Consider the following 17,563-nt stretch of genomic DNA (forward strand, 5'->3'; position numbering starts at 1 on the left):
CATAAAAATGACTTCCCTGCATCTTGTTCGATCTCGAAATGAATGTTGAGGAATAATGGATGATGAGAGTGTGGATTTAAGAATTTTTTTCAATGAATGGCGTGGGCGTACGGCGATGAATTGCGAGGATAAGCGGAGACGTGTCAGGCTTTGGAGTTCCATCGGCCCCTGCCATTTCCATGCCATACAAACATTGTACCGTACTAGTTTGGTACTCGAGATGTCTGTGATGTAATGATTGCGAGAAGACGAACTCCGGATGGCGAGTTATTTGGTAACTCCGCGAATCTCTCGCCAACGAAATCTCTCGTCGATTTGATCGACACTCATCTCCCGCGTATTCCGACACGGCAATCATTCATCCGCTCTCGATACACGGATGGCCGTCTGCACTGTGGTTCATTCGACCAGCAAAATTTATCGAAAGTGTGACCCCCTTTCGTCCAGGATAAAATGCGCCACCGATCACGAAGTTAGCCGAACGGGTCTTATGGATCTTTTCCCCCGAGGTCATAGAAAATCACGTGATTCGATGAAATAAAAAACTCACATTCAAGAGATACAATCGAACTTCTTTCGAAATGTAATAATAAATTGTATATATCTCCTTTCAAACGCTTAACAATTTCCTATATATTTAAACGATACTGTCTGAGATCCTCATTTATTCGTTTTCGTTTTCCTTTATCATAATTTTACTTGAATTTCATGTTTATCGCATACTGTGTATCGTATCTTCCGGATAATAATAAACTATCGGGTCTAGTTTGTTGACCTTCACTGAGTAAGGGAGTAATTTTAGTTTATATTGTCAATTTTATAAGTAAAAAATTGATTTCATTAAATAAATGAATAACTATTTCCAACAGTATGTACAATTGTTTTTGTATTGCTGTTTAATAATTTAGTTCCCTTCAATTGCCTATAATGCATATTGTAATAATCCAAGAATTATTCCAAGGTGAAGTAAAGCGTCAATCGAGATGCCACGTGATCACGTTTTGCGTTCAATAACACCGAGCCATTCGTAATATTTTCTTGATCTTACAATACTAATATGCTTAAAGGTTTTTTCGCCGGTTGGCAACTGCTGGATCAGCTATCAGTAGCGTGTATTTCTATAGTTAAATTATATTTCATCATAGGCCCCTTCTGTCGCTATCAGAGACCCGGTTCACTTGCTCGATGATAAACGAAAATACATAAAATCCCGAGTCACTATTGAATTCAGAGTTATTCATCCACTGGAGTTTGACCGACGATAAAGTAAAGCGTGAACACAGTGATCAAAATCGCCACATCCAATTACGTGAACTATAAATATATTCACATATTTTCTCCAAAATGAAGTTCCCGGCTGCATTGGTATTGGTTTTGGCTATTGGTGAGTTATTCGATTCAACCAAGCTTCCTCCAACTTATTCATCAATATATACGATCAAATAGTTGAAAAACTGCACGAGCTTCCTTCGCGTGAGATTTCAATTTCAAGTCATGAAATGGTTCGGTGATCTGACAGATAATTCTTTACTTTTTGTTTTCACGAACACCATTTTCTGTAACAGGAATCCTGAGCTACAACTCGGCTGTAGCAAACACTCGAATGGGTCCAAAAGACATTATGCCGTTTTACTTGAATAACATCATGAGATCAATATCGCAAGACATCCTAAATTACGGCCAGAACGCGTACAACCCAATTGTAATACGAAAGTGTGAGACGAATGGCGGGTACACCGCACACAGCGATGCCATCGCAAGCCTGGAAAGCTTAAAAAACTCCGTGAATTCCATGATGACCAAAGCGATACGAGAATCCATACCGCGCACTGAACAACGGTTGAAGCCAAGGAGACAATTCGCCAAGATTTGTCGAATGAGCCAAACTCTGAACGACTTGGCCACTCGGGCATTCGAACCTGTTAAACGTTGTTTGACGCAAGAGGAACAGCAGAAGGCTTACACGGGTCATAATTATACAATGAATATTTTGAATCATGTATGCGAGAATAATGGAAGTCGTGCCTTGTGTGAGTATGTTTAATGTCTATTGCAAAAAGGGGGGGAAACACTCGTGTAGAGATGAGATAAGACCGAAATATTCTTATATCATTTATGCTTCATAGAAGCTTTTACATATTTATTCACTTTGGATTGACTACCGATCTACCAAGGCAGGATGATTGAATATAATGAATTTAAACGATTCATCCATACTTAGATATTTACAGTGTTTTGTATTTTTCACAGCATTTTGGAGAGCGCATGGAGTTGTGTGTTTGATGGAAAAAATTACAGCCGTAATGACTTGTGCCGAAGGATATTCCAGTCTCGTTGAACCAGCTGCCGTTGATACTGTTGATGAAATTGGCACACCTTGGAGTTATTCAGCATCTGGTCCAAACTTGGAACAATGCAGGTTTGTGATAAATTGGATTTTTGGAAATTGTAGAAAACTTGGACTACACGGATTTTCGTAGTCGTGCTTCAACGGTAAAGTAATTATTAAATTACGTGTTATTGATTCAACAGAAGGTTCGAGATATTCAGGAACTGCATTCTCGAACAATTGAAAACGTGCAAGAAAACGGCGCCTTTCGAGGTGGCGAACGATGTTCTCAATTTCATGAAAACAGAAACTGGCTGCGATAAGTTACTAGCAACGGCGGCGTAACTGGCCACAGAAAGCCAAGTTACCTGGAAGAACTTGAAGTAATCAAGATCATGGGATCAAGCAACCTTGCGAGGCTTTACTCGACGATTACTATAGCACAGCATAAAATTGATGAAACATTGATCGAAGTATGATTGTATGGAATAAATAATGTGAAATGTCACCCTGGGGTGAGCTTCGGGAACCTTTCTTATCAATGTGGTATTCGTCACATTGATGAAACCTAAAAAAATTTGAAATCAATCATCCAAGTTTGTGATCAGGATCGTAAGTCTGACGGTGAAACTTGAGTGGAATGTAACCCAGCTCGTAAGTGTTGAGACTCTGTGTTTGCGTTTCATTTCCTATCGACAAGTGTGACGTGTTATAAAACTCACATTCTCGATATTCGCTACTGATTCCATTGGGTTTGTATAACACATTTGGAGAAGTGCAGGAACGATGAGAAGAGAAATATTTTATTTCGTGTAAGTAAGTAAAAACTGTAAGTGTCACGAGTCAGATGGTTTGAAAATTTTACGAGACATTTCAATTTGTGGCTTTGGGTGCATGATGGGTGAACCCAAAATGCTGCAAAACTGTACTTGACATTTCTCGTGCAACAATAATTCAAATGTCATTACCGTCATTGAGATGGTTGGTGCATTTCGTGCTTAATATCTTCGAAGAAGCAACAGGCTGTGAATAAAAATGTACTCGAAGCACGAGAGAGAAAGAATTCGAATTTGATACAGGCATGCCAAATGTGAAAGTTGGCTTTACTTCGAAGTCCGAAAGCTGGCAATTGAAGATGGCCACTCGAGAACGATGGAAGATGGATGATTTCATGAAGGAAGACATTCGAGACCATTTAAGCAAATACTTGAAGACATTAAAACGAAAATTAACATTGGCATCGAGTTTTGAATGCTTGTTTTACTTTAACCAAAATACATTTTTTAATAAGTTTTAAATGAAAATTCTGATCACCAACTACAAAGATTCCTGACAATACAAGTATGTGAACCGACAAAACGGAATTGGTCCTAAAGAAAGAGCCAAGTAATGACTTTTAGCTTAGTTTTTAACGCAGTTCAAAAACTTATTCATCAGAGCTACAAATTGTGAATTTTTATTTGAATCGAGAGTCTTTATTTAACCCTGAAGTAGGTTATGAAAACATCGATGCAGAAATCGGAAAGGTCGAAACTGCAGAGCAGATGTCGGTTGAGTTGGTTGAATATTTTGCTTCTCCAAAGGATACGAAAAATTCTAGTCACGTCCAGCCGCAGATTCTACTTCGGAATCTGAGCTTGCTGAATACCTAAGGCTCGAGTTTTCAACCCTGGCTAGACGATCTGCGTATGATAGAAATTGGTACCCGCTTTTTCCCGCCTTTTTTGCATCCCATGGCGAATATACCGTTCAAAGCACGTGGATCAAGAACTCGTGAATCAAAGGAGGGTAGATTTTTCACACCCCTTGGAAAGCCTTGCTTCGGTGAACATGTATTCATCGTCTCGTAGGCCGATGTGTGTTGCAGAAAAAAAACGAGAATGAAACCGTACAAAACATGACGCAGGCTAATATGGAAATATCGCGTACGAATTGAAGTACAGAGTGAGAAAAGTGATCCGTGCGGATCGTGTATAAACGTGCATGGAAAATGTCTCGACATAAATGTTTCTCAAGTATTTTCAAAGAGTAGATTTGAATTCGGATGACCTAATCTTGGTAGAAGAAATCCACTTTGGGACCTACGGAATAAAAAATTTCATTTCGGTACATTTGAATATGACCTCTGCAGGAAATTTGCAAGTATTTTAAATTCGAATCAAAAAACTAGGTCCAAGATGTAAAATAAGTGAATAGATATGAGCACGAAAATATAACACCCTTCAAACAGAGTATAATTTCAAAACTACAATATTGGAGGCGATTGTAAGTCGCTTATTCTAGATTAAGGGGCAGGTAAATAAATCCCCGGGTAACTTTTAAGAAACAAGATAGAGCAGATCCGTCGATCGAGTGTGGATCCTCAAGGAGAGGAGAGTGAGTGAGAGAGACAGGGGTTATGTACCGGAAGCCGACAAATAATTCAGACCGTCATCTGCTCTGCAGATCCGTCGACACATCCGGTTTCGAGGCGAATTCAAGTGCTTCTAATGCACCTGCTGTTGTACGAATTCCTCGGTGAATCTTCTGAATCTAATTACTTTATTGTGAATATTCTGATGCAAATGTTTGACGTAAAAACATTAATAAATGTACCGATTTCCTGTTCAAAAATCGCATTCGGTTCTGTTTTTTCGATACTCATGTTCACGTCCCATAGAAATGACTTCCCTGCATCTTGTCCGATCTCGAAATGAATGTTGAGGAATAATGGATGATGAGAGTGTGGATTTAAGAATTTTTTTCAATGAATGGCGTGGGCGTACGGCGATGAATTGCGAGGATAAGCGGAGACGTGTCAGGCTTTGGAGTTCCATCGGCCCCTGCCATTTCCATGCCATACAAACATTGTACCGTACTAGTTTGGTACTCGAGATGTCTGTGATGTAATGATTGCGAGAGGACGAACTCCGGATGGCGAGTTATTTGGCAACCCCGCGAATCTCTCCCCAATGAAATCTCTCGTCAATTTGATCGACACTCATCTCCCGCGTTTCCGACACGGCAATCATTCATTTACTTTCGATACACGGATAGCCCAGGAATTTTAGACATAAATACGGTTTCAGTTCGAAAAAAATTGCAGCTTCGATTTTTTTTTCTGATCGCTTCATTTTGATATTCTGAAAAACATACTGCAAATCAAGAACGAGATCTTATTCGCGATACTAAATATTCAAGCTCAAAGGTCAACAAATTCAGATTTTTGCGAATATCTCGCTTCCTATAGCTCGGAAAAGAAATTCTAAATCGGTTATTTTTTCGGTCGTCAATGTAGCCTCACGCATTAATGTGGATTAGGCCTACTGGGGGAACCATATAAAAAAACGTTTCTTGAATCCTACCTCGAAGATGGTGCGGAAACGGACACTACTCACCCTCTATGGACATTTGTCGCTCTATTCGATCTGATTTAGAATTGGTCTTCGAGCCGTAGGAAGCGAGATATTCGCAAAAATCCGAATTTGTTGAACATTGAACTTGAATATTTATTAACGCGAACGCGATCTCGTTCCCGATTTTTAATGTGTTTTTTTTTTCAGAACGTCGAAATGAAGCGATAAAAAAAAACCGATGCTCTGATCTTTTTCGAACAGTAAAATCGACGAAAAGTATGACCTCCGTTTCCTCCAAGTGGAATTCGGTGTAATATTTGATTACACTAACGTGGCAGGCAACACTCATTGAAAAACATATTTGCAGTTTTTTATACACACGCCATTCGAGGAAGATATGCGTTTCAGTCATTTCAAAGATTTTTAATATTCAAATTGTTGCAAAAAAGTATAATTAACTTGAAACGTGATTATGTTAATGCTAAAAATGACAATTGTGTTCTGAAATTCTTCTATGAATGTTCAGTAAGTTGTACAAAAAATTGTACAACAACAGGTATCGAAGATAACGGTAATTACTCTTAGTAATTCCTCTCGAGAAAGATCGCTAAGCTTGAAAAGTTTACATTTGTTGGTGCTTATGTCGGCCGTCAGCAGTATGTATTTTTTAATGGGTGAAGTGTTTTTTATAAAGTAACTCTCTCGCACAATGTTGTCGACTTGGGTCACCTCCAAGCTGATAAGTGGGCATGAACCGAGTTACTTATCAATCTCGACTTTTTCATTCCTTGGAATTTGTACAATAACATGGAATGATCTGAAAAAATATCCGTGATCAATGTACACTGTCAATCGAAAATTGCCTTTAAACATTCGACGATTCCGGTAACTTCGGATCTGCACATTATGGACTGACGATTGATTGAAACACTACACTAGAGAAAATAAAGTGGAAAAGCTCAATCCAGAATTTTGACGTAATTCGTTTTTACGAACCTTTTCATACTGTAGATAAGTTTCACCCGAAAACGAAGGCGTTTAGCTGTAAAGATGAAAACTACCAACATAAAAAACGCAAGATATTTTTTATCGACTGAATCGCAACTGCGCTTTTCCTTTCAATTGTAGGAAATTGCTAGGGACGTGAGTTCTTACGTGGCAAGATCTTTCACTGGCAGTGATTTAGAAAGCCCACGAAGCTTTCACTCCATCCGTTCATGTTCCCTTCAAATCAGTATTTGGAGAAACGGCGGAGCGATAAGAGAGAAAATATTTCGATTCGCATAAATGAGTAAGAACTTTGGCCACATCGGATGATGATGTAAGAGATCAAACGAGCATCAACTTTGCTGATGATACGACGCAATGTACATCAAAATTTTCGACCGAGCATTGTTCAGAACTTTACCTGGGGAAACAATCGAATTCAATCACTCAAGTTTGTGATCAGCATCGAAGTCTCGAAGCGACAATTCATACCTTAATCAAAACACGGGTGTTTTCATTTCGTGCGGAATGTTGTGGAGTGACGCGATTCCACGTTTGTTTCATTTGCAATCCATGAGTGTGACGTCTCGTAAAACGCGCACTACTGACCCTGGTTGCTGATTTCACTCCATCCGTTCGTGCTCTCTTCAAATCAGTATTCGGAGAAACGGCGGAGCGATAAGAGAGAAAATATTTTGATTCGAATAAATGAGTAAGAACTTTGGCCACATCGGATGATGATGCAAGAGATCAAACGAGCATCAACTTTGATGTTGATACGACGCAATGTACATTAAAAATCGCACAAGTCAAGATAAGGGTGGACATTTGTTAAAATTGCTAGCCGACAGGTTTCGAGACCTCGACCCCTGCGTACATTTGGATCAGTGTGTATGTATAAAAGCTGGTCACTCTTCAATTCAAAGTTAGTTGTTGACTACTGTTCGACGAAAGAAGAAATTGATCTTGGTTACTGAGATTCGTAAGGACGTGAGTTGCGGTCTGAATTCGTGAGGCGAAAGTCAGGAGTCTGAGTTCTCGTGTCATAATGAAGATTCTCTTTGCATTTGTAGTCGTTCAGCTGATTGCTGGTAAGCCAACTTGTCAAACTAAACGTTTAGACCAGTAAAGAGAACCCAATCGAATTAAGCTTCAACTTCGATATAACTTTGCGATAGAGTTTTGACTATTTCAGGATCAAGTGACTGACTATTCTAACATATAATCTATTGAATTCCATTTCTGTCAGCTATCAGCACTTCGTGATTTGTTACTAGCTAGTAAAATAAACTCTTTCGTTCCTATGTACAGGGATCTCATGTTCCGATTCTACCGAAAAAAAAATTCCATCAAATCCACAGTTAATTTTGGAACTGTGGATCACCATACTGAGAGAGAGTCTTTTTGATGACTTGGATAGGGAGGATGCGACTGTTAAGCAAGCCGTGATCGACAAGTGCACAAAGAATGGTGGACCCACGGCGTACGACGATGCTGAGAAAAGCTTGCAGAGCCTGCGAAATTCGATACGTGCTGTGATCAACGACACTGTGAATCAGACTCCGACGGTCAATTTCGAATCATGGAACGAGCAGGAACAGATCCCTAAACTTTGTAACACGGTTAAGACTGTGATGAACTGGACTAAGCCAGCTCTAGATTCAGTCAGACCTTGCCTGGACGAAGGGGAACGCGCGACTGGAGACGTCATGTACAATATGAGAATCGCAGCTGTGGATTTCGTCTGCGGGAACAACGGAAGTAACCTCCTTTGTAAGTTTATCCACTGCACATACGTGTGGATTATTTTTCTCGCAAACTACTCGCAAAGCATCTTCATCGACTGGTAAATTTGTGAAATTGCCTTTATAATTTCTGCATCTATAAGAATGAACTGAATAGCTCCTGAACGTTCGTTCTAAAGACAAAGTTGTACTCGATTTTTCCCTTGCTCATTTGCGTGGCATAATTTCTTTTCCTTTCATCAGCCGATTATAAGTCTTGGAATAAAGTTCAACGAGTCATCAGTCCTCAAAGTGACTTCACTTTCACATAGCAATTGAACACGCATTGCTGACTCTCGTAAGGGGCAAACATCCTGTGAATAAGTGCACATACGCACGTATTTACAAAACTTGACTACTCGCTATAAAGTATACCAGTAATGACTAAAGTAAACGGACTCTGCAACCGTTTTGAAAAGAAAAGAATAATAAAAAATACCACTTCTTGGTTGGATCCGAAGCTAGGACTTGGTGAAATTCAGCCGTCTAGATGCAAAATCAATCTTGAAGGTGCGCAACCGGAGGCTTACATATAACATTTTGAAGGCGAAAAACGATTACACGAATCTATCGGGCTCGAACGTTTTCGAATTATTTAACGCGTTGAAAATTTGTATAAAGTTTTGCTCTCTGTGTTTTCCCAGCATTTTACAGGGCCCATGGCTTAGAGTGTAGCATTAGAAATGCTCGGACAAAATGTTCCCTGAGAGAGTCGTACCACAATAATTCAACCGTCACCACTTACGCCCGGATCGCTGGAGCGCCATGGTCTTATGAACCATCTTACCCAAGTGTGAACGATTGCAGGTTAGTGGAACATGAAAAAATTCGTGCCGTTATACTATACACAGCACGTACTGCAGTGAAAATTTTGCTGAAATATAATCGATTATGAATTGGCCGACAGGAAAATTCGGAGAGTCAAAACCTGCGGGGTCGAAAGATTGAGTGGATGCGAGCAATCGGAACCTTCAAATTTGGTGTATTCCACATTTGATGCTATCGAAAAAGCAGCAGGCTGTGACAACATACTCAAAGCGCAGGAACCTTCTGCGGCCTGAAAACAAGAGGACTGCGGAGGCTAGGAGGAAGGTGAGACCTTCACTATTTCGCAAGGCTTTCGATGTAGTTTTAGTACAGTATCCAGGACACGTCGAGTGATATTTTTTTATGAGCTTGGAATCTCGTGGAATACTATATGTATGTACATACGACAGGTCCTCTGGGGCCAATGTATGGTAAATATAAAGTATTTTCTGGAAATCTTTATTTGATATGCCTCTTTCCGTGAGAAATCCCTCCATCATTTTGAGACGAAGAGCAGGAGGCGCGTTACGGCCAAGCAAGCAAGAATCACCCAAACGAGAGCAAGAAGTTGAAACCGACGCGACGTGTCTCTTCAATGGAATTTCGTTATTTGAATTCCTTGTTATAGTTCACGACGAAGGGCTCATATCTCGCATTGTAAAATAATCCGTAAATCCAGGGGCCTTTTTCATTTCACATTCAGTCAAAAAAGTAAAATCAAAATCAGCACGATACCGTGAATAGGTACATGTAAGGTAAAGAAAATTTCAGACTGTACCAACAACTTCCGATAAAAATCGAACACAAAATACAGATAAGATAATCGATGAAGGCCTCAACGGGGTCGTGAGGCAGACGTTACTCGAGTTCGCATGAAATGCACTCTGCGAATCGCCTGATGTGAATGTCTTGCGCTTTTTGATTCCGCGGAAAATTCTCTGCACATCCAGTCGCAGACTCACCTTCGGAATCTGATTCTGCTGAACGGCTAAAGTTTGAATTTCTAACCCTCGTGAGACGATCCCCGCAGACTTGAAATCGGTACCCGCATTTTGCCGCCTTTTTTGTGTTTCTTGGAATACATATATTTACGAGTAGGTACATGTACCTTTCGAAGGGCGGGGATCAAAGACCCGCAAATCACTGGAGGGTCGATCTTTAATACCCTCGGGAAAGCCTCGCTTCGGTGACTATATATTCACCGTCTCGCAGACCGATGTGGGATACAGAAAAAAACGAGAGTGGAAACATGTAAAACATGATAAAGGCAAGTAGGTACACGTATATGGCGTGCGAATGAAGTGCAGTCGAAGAAAAATGGTTGGCGAGGAACAAACGACTAAACGCGACACATTTCTTATAAGCGTGAATATTCGTGTACAGAGAATGTCTTGACATAAATATACCAAGTATTTTTAAATAGTAGCTTTCTTGTGATGGCCAAATTTTGCGGTAGTGAGAATACAATTCGAGATCTATAAAACAAAACAGCGGGTAAATAAATCCCCGGGAAACTTTTGAGAAACAAGATAGAGTAGATCCGTCGATCGAGTGTGGATCCTCAAGGAGAGGAGAGAGAGTGAGAGAGACAGGGGTAATGTACCGGAAGCCGACAAATAATTCAGACCGTCATCTGCTCTGCAGATCCGTCGACACATCCGGTTTCGAGGCGAATTCAAGTGCTTCTAATGCACCTGCGGTTGTACGAATTCCTCGGTGCATCGCGTTAGCTGGAGAATCCGACCGAATAAAGCCGCGACAAAACTCGCGTATCGATACATCGCAGCTGCCTAAACGTGTTTCCAACAATAATTCGCGAGCCGTTGCGCGAAATATGGCTCCGAATAAACGAAATATCGGTTTTCGGTTAGCCGCGATCCTCGCGACAGCGGGACGGAGTGGTTAGATTTGTGAAACAGTTTTTCTGCTGTCGTAGCTTCTTCTTTCTCACCAATAAACCCGTTATTAGCTAAAAACCATTCGGTCACGAATTTGATGGCCAAAGTTTGCAAAGTTTAACAATGAATTAGCCGTGCAGAAAGAATAAATTTCTCTTATCGCTGCACGAGTAGACGAAATAAAATTGCAGCATTATACGAAATGTGACACGATTGTTTAATTACTCAGATTTTTATTTGAACGATGCGTTTTTGAGATCAGTAGCGAGTTTCGCGTAGGTACGAAGCTTATTCAACTCTCGGCTGATTCGTTCGTGATTCGGCTATCGCTTGGAGCAAATTTATTAAATTAGTTCAAACCAACTTAAACCGGACTTGGTTGAGCGAATCCAAATTTAATTGAATAATCGATTCGGTAAACGTGAATTGCATCGATGATGATTTAGAGTTTATACGGATTATATTGACGATTGCAACGTGCATAATTAAAATCAGGGAATCAAAAATTGAGCAACGTTAAGTGAGTTGATTTTGATCAATATTAGATCGCAAGGAGAACGAGAGCAATCTGATTTATACAGTACAAAAGAAAATAAAAATAAAAAAATAAGAAAATTACTAAATAAACAGCGGTTATACGATCAGAATATACAAAATTGATGTATCGCTATACTCGGAACTCTCGAAAAGTAGACAAAGCTACCTACATAAATTCCTGAATAACTTGGCAAAGGTTTGTTGTCGGGACTCAATCTCATAAAACATGGCCCATCCTGATGGTCGAGATTTTTTTATGCACCTTTACCTACTGTTTTATTTTCCTCCCTCTACGGTATCGTAAAACGAAATAATATCAAGCGGAAAAGGCAGAAGGAGTAGGAGACGATCGCAAAACTGCCGTCACGGCTCAATCTCGCCGTATACTGGAATAAATGGATTAAGGGTCGCTGGTTGAGTAATCTCTGAATAAACGGGAAGCGGGAGCTGCCGAATCTTGGCAATTATAATTTCAATTTTTGCTTCATGTTTTTTGTTTCTTTAATCTGCCAGAATGAACTGGCATCATATAATTTTTGAAACGGAGAGAATTTCCTGCGTTTTACTATACAGGGCATTCCATGTGTCGGTAATTGACCTCACAAAATCTCTGATCCACTCAAATCTGATCTGAAATTTCGTGAAATACTTTTGTTAATCGATAAGAGTCCGTCCGGGATTTTTGTAATTTTTTACTCCAAAACTATTTGAAAATTTTTTCGCAAAATCATTCCAGTTTCAAGTGAATTGTGCACCTGTAACATTACGCAGAAGAAATATAGGAACTGAGTTCTCAAATAAAATTGTATCACTTTTAGACTGTCTCTGTATTTTTTTTTTCATATTGTATAAATTCAAAATTCATACAAATTTCACAAATTGTCAATTATTGCGTGTATTTCATACGAAGGAAAATTTAGCGAAAATCTTACTTGCCTTTATCGACTAACAAAAGCATTTCACAGAGTTTGATCCGGCTTTGTGAGAGCCAGGGTTTTGCCAGGGAATGCCCTATATGCATTAATCCGATTTCGCGCGGCTGAAAACCCTCCAGAAACACGGGGAAACAGTTTCATAGCGAGTCTGCTTTGCCTGGAGTTTGTCTGCCGAGTGGATATTGCAGGTAGGTAAGATTATGGTGGGGTAGTTGAATTAAAAGACTCGTGGCGAGCTACTCGAGAATCTTTCACGGATATTCGAACAGCTCTAACCACTCCTGATAATTAGCCAAAACAAGCGGCACTTAGAGCGTGGAAATTGCAGAGGAACTCTTCGCCCACAGACGATTCTCGACTGCTGGTGCACCGGAAATTGGAGTGAAACTCTTATTTCGAAACACATATCCATAGAACAAGTGAAGGTGGAGTGAAATCAGACGAATTAACAAGATTTTTCAAAACATTTTTAAGCAATTTGAAATATAAGACGGATATCTGAGATCGTGTTTGTTATAAACTATTATAATTTCGTTTATGCGTGTCTGGGAAGATCATCGTAACTTATGAAATACGATAATTTGGTAATACTGAATATGCTACTACAGCGCAATTAGAATAATTAAAAGTATTAATTTTCAATTTGCCATTAAAAGTTTTGAAATGTAATCATCTCCATACATGTATTCAGATGTTATGAAGTGAATTTCTAACTACTAGATAGTTCGTCGTATGGTGAAATTTAATGCGCACGCGCTACAACGAGAGCGCAACTGTTTTCCAGGGTGACCAACCGTCATAAATTTAGACGGCGGTTTCCGCGCGATGTATGTAACCTAAGAATGACCAAAAATAATTGATTTTCGATTAAACTGTTTATTTTTTTGTCCCGATTAATCGAGTATAATCGATTGTTTTTCAAACTCGATTAATCGATCAATCGATTAATTTTTACCGATCCAATTGAGTCATGTCCGATTATTTTTTTGGACTTGATTAATCGATGCATCAATTATTTTAGTTAAGTAGCTATCGCCAGATTATAACCTCAAACAATATTCACAATCATCGGCGTTAAGCTCAACTGCTGCACGTCAGCAATAACTGTAAAAAATTTTGAGGTTAGATATACGGCGATTGATCACCCTGGCAACCAGCCGTTATCGAATTGTAGCGCATGCATGTTAAATTTTAGCAGACAACGGCCAATGCAGTGGTTAGGAATTCACTTCATATATCAAAAGACTCATTACCGCCCGTTGGAAGAAAAGTAAAAACAAACATATTATTTCTATAGAATCCAGATACGTTACATTTCCGTACGACATATCGTGGAGCAAAGTTTACTCTTATTCTTTGCTCAGTCGGTAAACACATGTAAACGATAATATATATTCGTTCCTCCCACTCATCGTCAAGCAAATGTCCAAAGACATTCCACGTGCAATACATACGGTAGCAGTGAGTGAAAAATGTCTCCTCTCGTCGCGCGTATTTTTTTTTTTTTTTTTGTTTTTTGTTTTTCTCTGTTTTTCTTAAATCTTATTTTTTGATTTATCGTTTTTTGTCCCTCTATATCTTTCCTCGTCATTTTTCTTATTTCCTTGTTCGCTTCGGGCGTACAACCAGAGCAAAAGTAATGGAAATCATCCCAGGCTGGGAATCCAGGGCTGCAGAAGTATCGCGTGCTTCGTGCAAGCTGCTGGTGCTTCCGCTTTTTCCTCCACCTCTACACGAGCAGAGTGCTCCGGCCATTCAACGAGTGAGGCACACTTTTGATAGATTTATCTATCGTCGTTAAAAACCCGGTGCAGCGGGTTTGGGACTCTTGAAAAATGATGATTGTCTCGTATCACCGGGATAAAACCTTCTGGAGTTACCAACATTTGATACTCACTGAATAATCGAAGTGAGAGACCATAACGATCAACGATTATTGGAAAAGTTCCTTGTCTTTCCTTTTTGTTATATGATGGATTTTAACCGCTGTTATTATTATACCTAATCAGCTGGATAAAAGAGGCTCGAAATTAAATCGAACGATTTGCTTTCGGTTCAATTATGGGGGACGCCATCGTTAAAAAGGTTACCTACCTTACCACGCAAGGGTGATGATGAATTTTTTGTAATTCGGTGTAATCTAGGCTATTTGTATACCGGATTCGGTCATAAATTGACTCCCTCAAAAATATATGGGACGTACAGTCTACTGGAAAAACTTGCAAAAAGAAAAAGAAAAAAAAAATAGATATTTAAATAAAAATTTTAGGTTAGAAAAGTGATACTCAAAATTTATTCGTCCGATTGACTTGAAATTCGGACAGATCCTTGATTGTAACACTTTCTATTCTATGTTTGGACACTTTGTAAGGGATTGAAAAATTTGGGAAATGGTAACTCTTATAAAAAAAATTTTGTCTTTCGACGAATAAATTTTTTCTTAAACCATCCGTTAATCGGGCAAATTGATTTTAAGATTCGATCCATGCTGTTGGATCACACCGCGGTTGAATATATTTTTTGTACTAACAATAATAAATAAGTCTGTTAGGAATAGATATTTTCAACTGTAAAAAAAAAAAAAAAACTGAAACTCCTCAAAGGCTTGTGTGTAACCTCTGTGTAAAAATCCGACCTCGTCCTCTTAATATAATGTAGTAATAATTTCTTTTATTGTTTCACTCTTGTATAAAGGAAAAAAAAATAGATTCGAATATATTTCTAATAATGGTTCGGCTTACAGTTAATCCTTAAAAGTAATAGTCATAGACATCTAGGACGTATTCCACGAAATGATACAATCTCTTAACTCCACTTGTCGTAGGTTTTTCCAGTACATAAAACAAATCAAGATTGTTGCCGTCAAGATCTCGCAATTCAAGCCCTGATCTCTTTCGATCTAATATCCTGCACTCTACTAACACAAGTAAAAGATTATTATTTCACACCGCATAAATAACAAGATTCCTTGTCTCATTTTACACACTTGGCGTTAATTATTAATTAACCTACAGTTACAATTACGGAGTAACTTTATCCTCCTAATATGTTCACGTAAAGAAAAATTGTTGAAAATCTACGTGTTTTTTTTTTTTTCAACATAATCCTTATGAAGCTACGTTAAACCTCAATTTTTCACAGAGCTTCATCAAAGCACCAAATCGACTTCGAGGCTCGTCGCCCTTTTTGATCCCCGATTAAATCAACCTCCTCTTCTAACGCTCGTCACTGATCCGAGGGGCAAGTTTCTGGACGGTTGACTGGCTGACGGTTCCAAGCTAACATTTCCATTGGCGTGGTCGACCGCTGAAGAGAAACGAAAAGAAAGAGAAAGAAATAAAGAGAAAAGAGAGAGAGAGAGTGAGAGCTATAGCATTTATCACTAAGACGAAAGACTCGTCTCTAGCCTTATACTTTTGTTCCCTGACATGAGAACAATGCCGGAAAGTCGAAGAAGCCAACCGAGCTGCAAGCTCTATTCTTCAGGAAGAGCTTTCGGCTTGGATTTCCGAGCTTTGCTTGGAGGAAAGCCGAAACGTGATGTAACGTATCCGAGTAGAATAGAATTATATGGGTTATATGGCAGCTTTCCAATGGAACGGAACTACGAAAGGGCTGCAACTCGGCTCAATTAGTCGAACCGGCACGATGGGGGGGAGGGGTGAAGAATTAAATTTTATTCAACCCCGAGAACGACTTCGTGTCGCGATGGTTACAAGAGAAAAGTTCCGAAAGTTACTAATTAGCCTCTAGTTTCGGGGATTTTAATTTTTTCTCATAATGCGCAGCGTTTTTCTTTTCATTTCTTTACTTCCGTTTAATCCTTACTTCTTTCATTACGTAAAAGCTCTGCTTATACGCATTTAGGTTGCCGATCGAGTTAAGTTTTTCCGGTTACTTTTCTCCCTCTTTCTCACTCGCATTTTGTCTTCCTTACTTTATTTGCAGTCTTTCCTAATTTTTCTTTACTTTTCTCGTTAAAATTTAATACCAACGAAAGCTCGGACTTGTTAAAAAAAAAAAAAAAAGAAAATCTTAATAAGCTCGCACCACGTTTCAGCTTATTCGAATGAAAACTGGATTGTATGTGAAAAATTGACCGCTGCACGTATGAATTTTCTTTCATTCGAAATGCGTTGCTGTCGAAAATTTCTTTTTTATCAAAATTCTTCTTTTTCTGTTTTCTTTTTTCTGCGGGAAAAACAACCGAGATGAACAGATCCTAGAAAAATTTTGCAAACTACTTTCTGATCATCTTTAATCTATCATCAAAAAATTCGGTATAAGAGCTGTAAAAAATTGGATTCATTTATAAAATAACAAGATAAAAAAAAAACAGTGTGAATTTATAAGACGAAAAAAGCGTCGAGTTGACTAATCTTCGAAGTGAAACAACTGTAACAGAATGTCACAGCGATTAAACAGGCTTTTAGAAATAACTTTACCCGAGTCTTACAATACGAAGTAGAGCAAAGCAATTACGACTAAAATAATGATGGGTACATAAGACGTAGCTGAGGTAAAAGTCTACTGCCTATACAGCTAATTGTAAGATCAATATGGTGATAATTGAACATTCAGTCAGTCTTTTACGCAGTTTTATAATCAGCGTGAACACAGTCGTGTTTGCCGAGAAAACTATCGTCTAATTATGTGTGACAGTAGGTTCTAAAATAAAAATTGTACCTTAGCAATGCGACATTGAGTCCTGAGAGACAGTAACTCTTACCATTTAATCTAGCGTTAATTTCTTAGTACATTTTCGAATGTTATTAAAGTTGCGAAAACTTAAAAAAAAAAATTTTAAACCTGAACTGGGTGATAAAAAAATAGGAAAAAAATTCGGCCCACGTTTTCCTTGACGGGGGGGGGGGGGGTTTGTGTCATTCACTGGATTTCAGAGAATTTTTTCAGATTTCAAAAAATAGGCATTTCCAATCGACTTCAGATA

General features: G+C 38.9%; 2 protein-coding genes across 4 annotated transcripts in view; one reads left to right on the forward strand and one right to left on the reverse strand.

The window, feature by feature from the left end:
* LOC124408660 (pleckstrin homology domain-containing family G member 5-like) overlaps positions 1-17,563 on the reverse strand; it is a 114,154-nt gene that overhangs the window by 47,561 nt on the left and 49,030 nt on the right. The gene's annotated exons all lie outside the window — the stretch shown is intronic.
* Positions 7,570-9,626, forward strand: LOC124408689 (27 kDa hemolymph protein-like). The gene is made up of 4 exons (XM_046885817.1): positions 7,570-7,742; positions 7,963-8,424; positions 9,080-9,242; positions 9,343-9,626. Exons 1-4 carry the CDS (start codon positions 7,700-7,702, stop codon positions 9,494-9,496), a joined length of 822 nt encoding a protein of 273 aa, XP_046741773.1. The 5' UTR covers positions 7,570-7,699; the 3' UTR covers positions 9,497-9,626.

The sequence above is a fragment of the Diprion similis genome, chromosome 8, assembly GCF_021155765.1.
Source record: "Diprion similis isolate iyDipSimi1 chromosome 8, iyDipSimi1.1, whole genome shotgun sequence".
Lineage (NCBI taxonomy): Eukaryota > Metazoa > Arthropoda > Insecta > Hymenoptera > Diprionidae > Diprion > Diprion similis.

Coding starts and splice junctions, on each gene's coding strand:
- LOC124408689 (XM_046885817.1), top strand. CDS start 7,700: ATGAAGATTCTCTTTGCATTTGTAGTCGTTCAGCTGATTGCTG. Junction 7,743..7,962: donor AGTCGTTCAGCTGATTGCTG/GTAAGCCAACTT, acceptor TCCTATGTACAG/GGATCTCATGTTCCGATTCT. Junction 9,243..9,342: donor CCAAGTGTGAACGATTGCAG/GTTAGTGGAACA, acceptor ATTGGCCGACAG/GAAAATTCGGAGAGTCAAAA.